We start from the raw sequence: 14083 nt of genomic DNA on the forward strand, positions 1-14083 counted from the left end.
GCCTGCATGCAAAATTTATTTTCCGTGCGAAAAAGTCATCGTAACAAAATGTCTCTGTGCAAAAATTTCATCGTAAAAATGTGACGTTGTGCAACAATGCTGCCGTAAAAAACTGTCATTGTGAAAAAATGTCGCCGTGCAAAAGTGTCTTTTCGTGCAAAAGTGACCCTCCGTGCAAAAGTGTCGCCGTGCAAAAGTGTCCCCTCGTGCAAAAGTGACGCTCGTGCAATAGAGTCGCCGTGCAAAAGTGTCCCCTCGTGCAAAAGTGACCCTGCGTGCAAAAGTGACGCCGTGCAAAAGTGTCCCCTCGTGCTAAAGTGACACTCGTGCAAAAGAGTCGCTGTGCTAAAGTATCCCCTCGTGCAAAAGTGACCCTTCGTGCAAAAGTGACCCTCGTGCAAAAGTGTCCCCTCGTGCAAAAGTGACGCTCGTGCAAAAGTGACACCCACCCCGTTTTAAAAGCTATTAAAAAAATTGATTTGTTTTTAAAAATAATTTAATTTAAACAGACTTTCGAGGGAGAGTTTTTCAAAGACCATCTTCATGGTGTTGGCCTGTACACTTGGCCCGACGGAAACCAGTTCAAAGGCCAGTTCTACCACAGTCAAAAAGACGGTTACGGCGTGTTCAAGTTTCAAACTGGTAGTTCATTTGAAGGTCTTTACAAGGAAGATGAACGGTTTGGACCGGGAGTGTTCACTTATGAAAACGGGTCTCAAGACGTTGGTACTTGGCACAGGGAGCGACTGATACGCCTGTGTTCAACCTTGAACAGCTATTTCTCGCTGGATGAGCATCCTGTTTACAAGAAAGCTGCTGAAACCCAGCATGGAAGCTTTGATTCAATTCAATTGAACACAATGTTTTCTAATGAGTCAAAAAGAATAAGTTTGGCTTCAGACTTTTTTACAAACGTAAAAAAGCACGCAACTCTGACTCTGCCTGAAGGTATTGAGACGTACTGCCGGGATTTTGTCCACCTTCCGTTGTCAGTAAAGCAAAGGGAAGACTGGGACTGCGCTTTTCGTAAGAGTGTGATCAGCACGTCCGATCAAGCAGTTTGTTTAGATGTTAGTTACGTCAACAAAACACCCATGATGGTTAAAGTACAAAATCATGTGAGTAATTGATTTTTTTTTAGTTATTTTTTGTTGGAAAAAAGTTGTTAAGTTGCATAACTTTTTCTTTATTTTATAAATAACAATTTGCTTAATTCATTTAAACTAGTTAAACTTTCTCATTGAATTTTGTTTTGATTAAAATAGAATCAATTGCTTAGGAAAAACTTTATTAAAAATACTATTTCCTGCGTGTTCTAAGTTTTTTTATATAGCTGTTTATTCTTATCTAATATTTAACATCCTAGTTAAAAACACTTAAATTTTTTTGGCTACCTGTGTATTGTACACTCTATTTAAACCTACCCTCTATTTTCACCCATTTACTTCAGATGAACCTCCACAGCTCATCGCAGCCTTCGTTCGACCCACACTCAATACTGAACAGCGATCGCTCTTCAATATGCAGTAACGAACCGGGCCGTTTGGAGCAGCTCTCCGCCGATCTAATACAAGCAAGTGGCGATGGCAACTTCAAAGCGGTTTGTAAACTGCTCGAAACCGGATTGGTTGATCCGAGCGTTTGTGACAGAGTTGGGACTTTCCCTCTGATTGCCGCCGCCACCAACATGCACGTCCACGTTCTCCACTTGCTGCTCGATTTTGGCGCCAACGTCAATCAGGTCAGTGTTTGGTGAAAATGTAAAAAAATATTGAGGTGTGATTTCTAAAACTTTATTTATTTATTTTGGTGTTTACAAGAATTAGAAGTACTTTTTTTGTGGTGCTCAAGTTGATAGTTAATATTAAGCAACCAACAAAATAAGAGTTGGTTTGATTTCTAGTTTATTGATTGTTACCATTGATACATTTCAGCTGACAGACGAGAACATAACGGCTCTTGCGGCGTGCATGATGTTCTACTTTCCCTGCGACTACTTTGTCGAGAACTCGGCCGAATCGTACATGAGCAACCACAGGATCGTGCAGAGGAAGAGCCTGAAGTTGGCGGGAAAAAGGGAGGAGGCGTCTGCCGTTCGCTCGGAAATGGATCCGTCTGAAAGTTCTCGCGAGGATGACTTCGAGAGCGTGTGCCTTGATGACGAGATTTTTACCAGTGACAAGAGGTTTTAGAAAATGAGATATTGTTGGTTTTCTAACTGAAAATAAGTAGTTATAGGTTTTCGTTTGATTTCTTGAAGCTGTAAATTTAGTCATGATATTTTTGTGTTTTTTGAGGTATGTATAACTTGTATATGTTTCCATTATTCTTATATATATTTAATTAAGGGTTAAAAAGTAGCATTTTATATCATAAATACTTACAAGTACTTAGATATCTTTAAAAAAAATTAAAATCACTCAACAGAATACTTGATGACTATCACAACCAAAACATGGTTGGCGCTCCAAAGTTCAAAGAACCACCGCAAAACGCACAAAACCCCGAAGATTTGAGGTCTATTTCGCTTGTGACCGACTTTGACCAACCCCAAGATACTAGCAAGGCCAGAAAGAATCGTTTATCAGGTAATTAGCAAAAATAAATACCATTATGATACTACTTATATATATTTAACATATATGTTAAGTTCTGTATCATTAAAGATAATTTTTTTGGTCAAATTGTTTTAGCTATCTATAATAAACAACTATTTTTTAAAGAAATAAAAACAATTTTAAACAGTTTATTCTATTTTGATAATTATTTTTTCTCTTTTATTTAAAATTAAACCGTATTTTATACTTTTTTAAACATTTTCTTTCTATACAAGTGTTTTTTAATTTTTCTCAACTCTTAAATCATTTTTCTACATTTGTAAATTCTATGCATCCAAAAACAAAGCTCAAGCGAAGTTTTATGATAAGTCTGTTTTAGTTTTAAAAAATCAAAAAGTCAATCACATTGAAATTGCAACAGAAAAGTGGGAAGATTTCGAGTCGGATGCGAACATGGTGAAAATGGAGGGAAATGTAACGCGTAAGCTGATGAACAAAACTGCCAACTTACTGAGCACTAACGAGAAGGCCGTGGAAGGTTCGACTTGCAGGAGCGACCAGGTCCTGAAGCAGGGCACTCTGCGCGCGTTGTCAGTCTGGAAAGCCGAGTGAGTTTGAGTGTGGTTGTTTGTTAGTAAGGTATTTGAAAAATTTTTACTTGAAGCTAGGTGTATTTTAGTTGCGTTAAGGACTGTCGAGTATGAAACTTGAATTGCATTCAATAACGTTATCATTGAGCTTAAACTTTTTTGCCAACATTTGTTTATTTCATTATATTTTTCATTTTTCATTAAACATAATGGCAAAAGTTTTTTATTTTTTTTATTTAACAGTTATAGCCTCTAATGAACTACTAACAATAATTTATCTTACAGTTTTTTTTATATAATTTAAACTTTTATATTTAAAAATTCTATTTTTTTATTAAAAAGTGTGTACTGTTGGTGATATTTTAGGCTTTTATAGTTTACTGTTTATTATGTGTTAATTATTCAATTTAAACCTGTTTTAGCTTAAAATTCATTTTAGAATTGCAAATGCTACTTAAGTAACACAACATCAACTTTGAATAAATTTAATATTTTAATTCGATATTGTTATTTAATAATGTCTTATATAACAGTTACTTACGCTAGCTAGTTTGTTCATAAACTTCGTTCGTGAAACATTAATTTTAATTACCATTTTAAAAATATATTTATTAAACTAAAGCAATCTGTAGCCATTAAATATCATATTTCTAGTCTAATTTATTATTCTTTTCGACCAAATTTAAGTTGTTAAAAACCACCAAAGAGGAAATTTCAAATCTCTCAGAACATATTTAACATTTTTATACCAAATGACATGCAACATTTCAGGCACGCAAAGATGCGATCGGTGATTGAGAGCCTGTTGCGGAGGGGAGCCGACCCCAACTCCACTCCTCTTCCCTTCTACCCGGTCATCCTCGCCTGCAAGTGCTCCGACCCCGACATGCTCCGGTTGCTGCTCGAAAGGGGAGCTAACACAGACGTTCGACTCTGTGATGAGGTTTGAATTTAGTTGTATGAAATCTCTTGCTTTACCGTTGAGCTAATAAAAACATATTTGAGAGTTTTATTTTTGAATTTAGCAAATTTTTGGTGGTTGTGAATTGTTAATTTGTAGTTTTTTTTTTTAATTGCTTAAAGCTCCAATAAAAAACTTGAACATTTGATTTTTTAAGTGCATGAATCGTGTGAAAAATGTTATTTCAAGTCACTTTATGAAAAGAAAATAGTTTATAGTGTTAAAAGCTCATATAAAAATCTGATATCCAAAACATCACTATTATAATATCTAAATCTAACTTACTCAGATGGGAGGATTGACAGCGTTGCACATCGCTTGCGGACTGAAGAGCAGGGAATCCGTGAATCTCGTCAAACTTCTTCTCGACTACGGAGCCGATCCCAACATCCGGGCAATAGATGATCACGTGACCCATTCCGTCGGCAAATATCAAAAGGTCGGTTTGTTGGCATGAGTTGTCGAAGCATAACTTGTTTGTGTTGCTGTTTTAAAAATTTATTACCTCATTAAAATACTATACTATTTATTTTTTTAAATGTATTGTATTTCAGACACTAACAAACCGTAACTAAGTGAAAAAGTTAAGACTATTTTTAAGGTGCTAAATTTTTGCTTTTAAAAATTGTTTCAAATGTTAACTGTTTCAAGATAACAATTTTCAACCAAACATTTTTCATGTAAGATGTCAGACGCGAGCCTGGTTAGATGCAGTTTGAGCGAAGAAGTGATGCAGAAGACGCAGTGGATGACGGAAGGATTGAGGATCGTTGAAGACGGAGGCAGGAGTCCGCTGCACATCGCCTGCGACAGAGAAGACGATTACCGAGTATTACATTGTTTTGATTTTATCGTAACTTTTATACGAAAGTTTTTATTTTGGTTATAAATTAAATTCTATGGTACTTTGATCTTTTTTTTGTGTGCATATCAAAATAACCCGAAATGTTGTATTTTTACTGAACAGAATCATAAAATAAAATATATTTTACCTCATCTGTATTTTGGTCATTTTGAAGAAACCTTATTTTAGTACAAGCAAGATATTGTTCTTATTTTGCTAATTTAATTACTAGCATTTGTACATGCCTTGAACATGAGTGAATTATAAAACTAATTTTTCTAGTTATCAAGCAAGATAGTGAGGCTTCTTCTGCAGAAAGGAGCCGATCCGAATGTTGTTTGGAGCGGGCATTCCCCTATTTCAATTGCTGCTGCTTCTGCTAACGATCTGGTAAGTAAGTTGTTATATGTGTTTCGTTAATTTTTATTATTGTTAACAAGCTAAATAAATTAATTTAACAATTAAAGCAGTTGTTTTCTTCAAAACTAACATTAACGATTTTGAACATCATTAACAATTTTTTATTACGTTTTCAGTTTTAATAAATTAAATTTGATTATTAATAATTAAGATAGATATATTAAACAAAAGTTATATTCTAGTTAAAATATTATTCATACATACAGTTTTTTCTATTTTGAATACTGTCAGGCAGTGGACGAGCTGATAGCGTTCGGAGCCGATCTGAGCTTACCGCTGACACAATCTCTAGGAAGCCTGCTTTGCGTAGCAGCACACCCCAAATACGAGGCTAACAAGAAAAACTCCGATCGAATTAAAATGGTAACTATTTTTTTTAAATGGGGGAATATATAGTGAAGTTATGAAATTTTAATTAAAGTTACGAAAAAAATGCGTACTCTGATTTTTTCAATCATCAGTAATTTTTTTAAGTAACTTTTAATCTCACAAATAACCTTTTTTTACTAACACAACAAAAATTTAAATCTTCTTAAAAAGTGCTTTTTATTTATTTTTCAAAAATATTCCAATATAACAGATAGACAAGCTGCTGGACTCAGGGGCGAACATTCTGGCTCCTGTGGTGTTCGGCAGCAAGAAGTTGGTGGGGACTGTGGTCGATTTCATCCACTGGAGGCACTCTTCAGACCAGCGCATATTCAAATCTCCGTATCACGCCCTCACCAAGCAGGTTTCTACAGATTCGCAATATATACTATTCACTACCGAGTAGATTATTACGTTAAAAAGTGTTACTTTTTTTTGCATATATATAAACATTATTTATATTTTATTGTTCGTAGCAAGAAAGTTTTTAAACACATTACCTTTTTTAAAACCTTTTTCCTCAACTAGCCATTTTTCTACAAAGTTGAAATTCCAACTGCTTGCAGTTCCATCTATTTTCCTAAAATTAAGATAAATCTCTTGATTAATTTAAACTAACAACCGCAGGAGCGTGAGACTTGCAACGACAGGAAAGCGATCGCCAAGCACCTGGCGAAAAGACTGCGGATGGCAGCCGTCAACCAGGAGAGGAAGAAACTGCAGGAACAGTTCAAAGACGGCCATCAAAGTGAGTTGAAGTTGATTAAAATTTAATTAGTTTAGACTATTTTTTTAGTTTGTCACGCTTAGCTAACATTTTATAAAGCTTCACTTAAACAAAAAAGCAAGGGAAGCCGTTTCTAGTACACCAGATAACGGTTTTTGCTTCGTTTGTTGGGCAAACAAAAACTGTGAGCACCAAACCTAATTAGTGACGTCACTCTAAAATAGCTGAAGAATTGTTGTTACTATTATTACATAACTTCTTACTATAATTTGTAAATAATCAGGGTTGCCACTTTACCTGGAAACCTGGAAAAACCTTGAAAAACCTGGAATTCAACAATTTAGGCAAAAATAACCTGGAAAAACCTGGAATTCGAGAAATTTTGAAAAAAACCTGGAAAAACCTGGAATTTTGATCAAAAAACCTGGAATTTTTAATAATATATACATTTTCAGTAATAAAATTTCGATTTGACACAAAAAATCTATCATATAAATATTTTTTTTTGTCATCATCAACAATTCTTTTATTATAAAACACATTTAAAGCAACTTTACAACATCTTTTAAATGTTTTTGTACTATTTAACACAGTTTCTTTTATAGAAACTAACTTAACACTAAAAATAGACCCAAAAATGTTTACTTTTAAAAACCTGGAAAAATTTTTGAAAAAACGAGTGGCAACCCTGAACAATAAAATATATAGAAAGCATGTGATATAAGTACAGGTTTATAAGTTATATTACACTTAAGTTAATGATATTACTTCGCTAATCTTTCAGTTGAGCTGCATTTTTGAGGCATAGTTTTCCGTACAAAATTAAATTTGTAAATAAATATACTATCACATGGTAATACGAGATTGAAAACGCAACATTTCTAATTGAATTTAGTATATTTAAGATAAATAGCCTAAGTAATATGAGCAAATAAAGTTTATTTTCCAAAAAATAAATTAATCCATGTTTCATATTTATTATACGTTCATACCTAATACCTCATGATTGAAACACAAATAAGAAATATAAAAAATTCATATTAAAACTTAGTTATTTAACGGCAATAACGAACAATTGGATTTGAAATTATTACAACCTGATACACTTAATAGTTTTAGAATGGCAACGTAAAATAAAATTCCAGTCTTCTTATTATGGTTTAATTTAGTTATTTTAGTTTAGTTTAGTTTCGTAGAATAAAATTTTCACTATACTAAAGTACTAATGTGATTCTTTATGATTTGACTAAATTTAAATGTACATAGTTTTATGGCTAAACAGGCAAAACAGAAATTAAGATTTATAATTAAGTCAAGTTATGTAAATTTAAATCGTATTAGAATGCAGTGGTTTTAGTTTAATGTACTAAAGACCAGTGTTTTGCTAAGCTCGCTTTTAGGGCTGTTTTCAAAATGCGAACTTAGGCTGCTAACTAATGAACTTAAAAGTAAAAGGAAAATAAACTTCAAATTTCTTCAATAAATTTTGCGAAAATGTTTTAGTAGCCACATAGTAGTAGTAAGTTAGTAGTCTTAAATAAAGTTATAGCTTCTAGTTCTTTTTTACTTCTTATACTTTTACCCGTAACGTTTAAAAGAGAGAAAAGTAAAAACTGCAGTTATTAGCTATTATTTTCACGAGAGTTTGTTATTTTTATGAGTTTTTGTTTATTTATTTTAACACCAGAAAGTTTGTTTTAGCTTGCCAGCTTCTAAAGTCACCTTGGATAGCAACGGTTGACGCTGAAAAATACCAAACAGAACTTGCAAGGTCGGTTTTAAATGAGAAAAAATTTAAAACTCAGAACTTTTTTTAAAAGTTATTATGTCTATAAAGCTTTAAATATATATTTTTATCAAATTCGAATAAAAGTAGTATTTTGTTTAAAGTAGTTCAGAATGAAACTAAAATTTTTAGTTTAAAAATTTAAGCTCTTCAAGATTTAGAACGTTTTTTTTTTGAAAGTAACAGTGTCAAAGTTATACTATTTCAGTTTAAAGTATTTTACAACCAGGTTTCTCGGTAAAGTTATTTTAATGGTTGTATACTAAGATGTTTATATGCGTAAAGCATAAAGTTTTAATGAAAGTGTTTGATAAATACACATACATAATATAATGACTGTAAGTACCGTTTCAAAAACTTACTTATAGTCCTAAAGTATTTCAATTTTTTAAAATCTTTAAAAAAAAATTTTACAACTGTTTTCGTTTATTTTTAGTCTAAGTAATGTAACACAAAACAAAAAGTTTTATAATAAGTTTGTTTTAGCTTTATAATTTTAAATTTGACGTTAAAACAACTTATTATTTGCCAACTGCAACAAGCAATCTTAACGTGACTTTATTAAACCATTATGACGTAATATTAAGGTAGAAGCCCGAGCAGAGCCGAGAGGTTCCTTTACACCGGAGCCGGAGCGAAACTCTCCTCTGAAATTATACTGCGAAACAACAACTCGTCTAATAAGTGAGTCGTTATTGATTTGTTGTCTAATTGATTAGATAATATTTGTTTGTTCTTCAGATCCTCGCTCACTGTGAAGAGCGGCTCTTCTCAAGACTCCAAAGTCAGGTGATCATTTTTATTGCTTTTAAGTTAAAATTAAAAGCTTGTTATAAAGGTTGTTAAAATTATGTAATTGTATAGAGTTTAAAAAAAGTTTACAAGAGTTAAACACACTTTGACCGTAATCCTTATTTACATAAACTTGACAATTACTGCAAAGTTAAAGAATTATCTTTTTAGATAACAGAAGTTCGCTAAGTTTCCGTTTCTGCAACATTATAAAAAAAAATTTACATTTTGCGCAGGAAGCCGATGTTCAAGTACTGCTACTACTGCTCGCGCAGCGTGGGAGTGAAGCTGCAGGCGTGCCAGCGGTGCAAGGAGGTCAACTTCTGCAGCAGCCAGTGCAAGCAGGAGGCTTGGGAGGAGTACCACAGGAAGGAGTGCCTCCGCGTTAAAAGTAAGTTGCAACGTTTTAATTGAACTTTCTGAAAAGCTCAGGCTACTTTTAACTTTCTGAAAAACCAGGCTACTTTGAACTTTCTGAAAAACTTAGGCTACTTTTAACTTTTTTGAAAAGCTTGGGATATTTATGATACTTTTTTTTTAATCTCAGTTTTTTTTGACCTCAAATCTTTTTTTCTTAAAATTTTGTTTTGTGAAGTCTTTCTGTTATTTTTTTAATATTTAAGCGTGAATAATATTATTTTTTATTCTATTTTACATAACTAAAACTAGCTTGACGTAACTCAGATTATATTTTTTTTACTCCAAAGGTTAACAACATTGTACTATGTCCGTGGTAGCTTGAGTTTACTGTTGTTTTAAGGAATTGAAATTTTGGTAGTTCTTTAAGTAATCACAAACTGGTTATTTAATTTTTGTTAGAATCTTAATTAACCATATGATTTTTGATGGCAATTAAAAACAATTAGATGTCTTAGTAATAAACATCTCAGCTTGTGAAAAGGTAATAAACGTTTTTTTTTTGAATTTACCATTGTAGTTTAAATTGTGTAAACAAAGAAAAAACTAACTCTCTTGACTGTAGCGTTTATACTGTAGCGATAATAATAAATTAACAGCGTGTTTGAAAATGTTTAAATATATTTATTTACAAAATAGTTATTGGTAAATAAGTAGAACTAACAAAATAATAAGAGTTACAGTTATAAATTATATTTTTAGCTATAATAAAGACTAAGTTTGCAGAGGGTCAACGTATTTGATAAACTAAAATTTGTATACACTTTTTTTTTTCTCATTAATAAACTAAACAAATTAAAGCATCAAGATATAGAGCAAAATAAATAGAAAATAAAGAATTTTTTTTCAATGTTTAAGGCTTGATAAAAGTAACCAACTTAATAAGTCAAAAAACCTCACAGAGATCAAATCGGACATGACGCACTCGGATCCCAGCAGCCTCGTGGAAGTTTTCCGGGACAAGACGCTGAAGGAGCCGATGGAGAGGGCGCGGGAGAGGACGAGGTCGGTGGTGGACGAGATACTCGACAGGCACATTCTCCTCGCCAAGCTCGATGACGTCACCATATCGCGTCACACCGGCGTGAAGCTGCTGGAGAAGAACCGCATCGACCCCAACGTCGTCATCAAGGCGAAAGAGAAAAAGCAGGAACAAAAGAAGTTTGAATATATTATTTCTAGATGTTTTGTGTGAATTTACCTTTTTGTTTTTTCTATTTTAAAGTTTATAAGTGATTGCTTTAAACAAAGGTTTTATGAACTCATTTTAACAATTGCCCCATTTAACATAAAAAAAAGCTCCCTAAAATCGTCTCCAAGGGAGCCAATCGCCTATTTTTTTGATATCCTGCGTTAAAATTTTTGGCTTTGATTTTCAAACAACGAACTCTATTGAACTCCAGTAACACACACAACGCTAACAATAAAATCCATTTCCTTGCAGAAAATCCCAAAATCCCCGCAGAAAATCCCGGGAACCGAGGAAGGTGAGCGGGCTGAAGCAGCGACCGAACGCCAAGCACAACGCCATGCCCGAGGTAGGCAGGACGGTGGAGTGGTGCCGGGACGGGTCCACCCTGCCTTACCTCGACAGGTCCTGGGAGAACTACAGCTTCGTGTGAAAAACTGTATCCACAGCTTCGTAGGAGCTGTGCTTGAATTTCATTTGAAAACTAAAGTTTCGCGTGAGAATGCAGACTGGTTTGAAAACTACCTTTTCATTTATCATTTTCTTTATTTGCAGCTTTTTGACCTTTTTTTATATTGAAAACTACCTTTTGCTTTATTTTTAAAATTTTTCAATGCTTTTCAAATTTATCATATGCTAGTAAAGTTTTAATTTCTTGTTAAGATTGTCAAGCAAAATTTTCCATCTGTATGCAGTTTAACGGATCCGTTTGGGCGTAATTTTTAGAAAATTCACTTTTATTTAATTTCGTAAAAATTTTAAACAGTTTAACTTAAGCTGGAATTGTTCACTGTACTTTAAGCACTGTAAGTTTGTTTATTAATTATCATATTTTCATTTTTTTTTCTACCTGCCAAACACGTTTTCACTGTATTTTAAGTGCACTTACAATTACTTTGTTTTACAAACATTTTTTGTGTATATTAAAGCAATTTTGAAAGGCAATACTTTCAAGGTAAATAAACTCAAGATTTATTGTTGCTGTTCTTTAAAGACTTTAAGGTGGCACAATGTATACTTTTCCTAATATTTTGTGTAACTTTTTTCTATAAAGATTTTATCTTTTTATAAAATGTTTATTAAATGTTTAGGAATCTAATATAAAAGCTATCTTAAGGTATCAGTTAAAATATTTCCTTGTCAGTGTTAATAATGTATTAAAGTTTTTTTTTGAAAATCAAACTTTTATCACTGATGAATTTAGATTTTAAAACAAATTAATATTTGTAATACTACCTTAACAAACATTTTAAGCTTCGAAAATTCTCTTTTTGATCTTATTGATAAGTTCTAGCTGTTAGTTTTGAAAATATTTGTAAGAGTTATAACAAAGAGTTTATAAATTCTGACAATATATGAAGTAAATTAAACAACGGTTTTCAAAAGAATTCTATATTTGGCTATATTTATTTAAAGAAAGTTAAAATTCATTGTCGTTTAGGTTGCATATAAAACATTTAAAAAATAATTTGATTTAAAGTAAATTAAACCCAGTTTTAATGAAATAAAACTTAAAAATTCACACTATTTTGAATATTTAAAAATAAACGCTTAATATACAATTTATTTTCTAAGTTTAATTTATGCAACGACTTAGTAACTGTTATATAAACATTACAACGATTATTAATAATATTAACTATATAACATTAGCAAACTTTATTTTTCATAAATAATCATTATAAAAGTATTATTTGTCTGTTGAACCAAAAAAGTATTAAAAAACTGCCATATTTCAAGGTTGACACAACTTATTAAAAACATGTCATTTGTTGGCCGGAATATTTCAGTAGTACGCGGTCTATTGAAGTCTTAAGTACAAATATAAATATATAAACTTGTTTAAGAGAATGCTTGTTTAGTAAGCAACAATGTATACTGAAAATTTAATTAAGAGTTTTAGTTCGGTATTAAATTGATAATTGGTACAATAAACCAGTATTTAAATATAAATGAAATCTTTTTTATCTCTAAATTTACTTTATTGTTAACATAAATATAAAGAACAAATGAGTTTAATTTGAACTCTTTTAACAATTTATGAAATTAACAATCAAACAATTCTATGAAACTAAGCTAAATTGATCTGATGTGGGCAAAAGTTATTTAGACTTGTAAAATTAACAGATCACACTAAACATACACATTAGCTATTGATTTTATCAAATGTACATTCAAAGTTTAAAATAAGAACTAAGATACAATAACCATTACGTTGTAAAAATAAGACTACAGGACGCCTGGATTCATGGAAAATTTGAGGTCAGAGCTTTGATTTAACTTGCTGTTTTCTTGCGACAGCAAAGTCTTTTCACACTTGACAACGAAGAGGTGAGCGATTGACTGATGCGAACTGATAAACTTTGAGGCTGGTTGACGTCATTTACAGTTACGTCATGTTGATTTACTTCAACTACGTCATGTTGGTTTACTTCAATTACAGCCGGTTCATTCTGATTTGGTACAATTTGAGCTTGTTGATTGTTGTTTAGTTTCAAAAGTTTCAGCTCTTCTACATACTGTGATTCATTAATTTCCTCCATTAAAAAATAATCCCTTTAACCTACTTATAAGGTAAAACATGTTTTAAAAAGTTCCAAACAAGTATAGCATGTTCTGTTTTTATCATTTTGTTTTTGACATCTTTATCAAAGATGCAACTTAAAGCTACTAAAAATTATTTTAGTGGCACTGGTAAAAATTCAAAACTATTTTACTAAAAACAAAACTTATTTGAAATCTACAATTCTTTTTACTATTTTTTTAATACTAGATTATTTTTTCAATTTAGAAAATTTGTACTATGTGGCTTGTAAATTTAACACAGCTATGGATGTTAATGATTTTGGAATATATTTTTAGTTGTTTTTAATAGTTCTTAATGATTTCTTAACTTATAATGAAATACAGAAACTTTCAACTTTTATTAAATGGTCCTCAGATATTTCTTCTACAATACAAAATAGTAAAATAAAATAAAAATTATTGAATTTTAAAAGTTTATTAATTCTTTAATCAACAAAATTTTTACAGATACACTAGTAAGTATGTCCTTTAACTAGTTTTGTGCTGACTAAAGTAATTTCAAATTTTATATGAACATTTTAGTTACATTATTTGATGTTAGTAAATGTCAGTTCACTGTTCTTAAGTACGTATAAGAGCTGTAATGTGTTTTGCTTAAATTTATGCAGATTAAGTATTAAATACAAGTTCGTAATCAAAGTGTTTAATTTTTCGCAAAACCTCGTTTTCAAATTAACTTCATAATTAACGCAATTTAAGTGTTAGTCTTAGTTTGTAAGTCTTTTCAAATAGAAAACAAACTCAGAAGATAATAATTACACTTAAATTTCACAATATGTATCAATAAAAATTGTTAGCTAAATAGCAAACGCGTGTACTCGTCCTGGACAAGACATTAAAAGGT

General features: G+C 31.7%; 1 protein-coding gene across 1 annotated transcript; it reads left to right on the forward strand.

Moving 5' to 3' along the window:
* Positions 1-723: 723 nt before the first annotated feature.
* LOC145841854 (ankyrin repeat and MYND domain-containing protein 1-like) lies at positions 724-11493 on the forward strand. Its single transcript, XM_082949141.1, has 17 exons — positions 724-1118; positions 1451-1741; positions 1935-2185; positions 2428-2588; positions 2980-3166; positions 3920-4091; positions 4399-4548; positions 4795-4938; positions 5236-5343; positions 5605-5736; positions 5954-6106; positions 6370-6490; positions 8843-8939; positions 8997-9044; positions 9284-9438; positions 10367-10625; positions 10909-11493. The coding sequence occupies exons 1-17, from the start codon at positions 861-863 to the stop codon at positions 11084-11086; spliced, it is 2865 nt and encodes a 954-aa protein (XP_082805267.1). The 5' UTR covers positions 724-860; the 3' UTR covers positions 11087-11493.
* Positions 11494-14083: the final 2590 nt, after the last annotated feature.

Source organism: Thalia democratica, chromosome 8, assembly GCF_965202585.1.
Source record: "Thalia democratica chromosome 8, ktThaDemo2.hap1.1, whole genome shotgun sequence".
Classification (NCBI taxonomy): domain Eukaryota; kingdom Metazoa; phylum Chordata; class Thaliacea; order Salpida; family Salpidae; genus Thalia; species Thalia democratica.

Coding starts and splice junctions, on each gene's coding strand:
- LOC145841854 (XM_082949141.1), top strand. CDS start 861: ATGTTTTCTAATGAGTCAAAAAGAATAAGTTTGGCTTCAGACTTTTTT. Junction 2,589..2,979: donor CAGAAAGAATCGTTTATCAG/GTAATTAGCAAA, acceptor AAATTGCAACAG/AAAAGTGGGAAGATTTCGAG. Junction 5,737..5,953: donor ACTCCGATCGAATTAAAATG/GTAACTATTTTT, acceptor CCAATATAACAG/ATAGACAAGCTGCTGGACTC.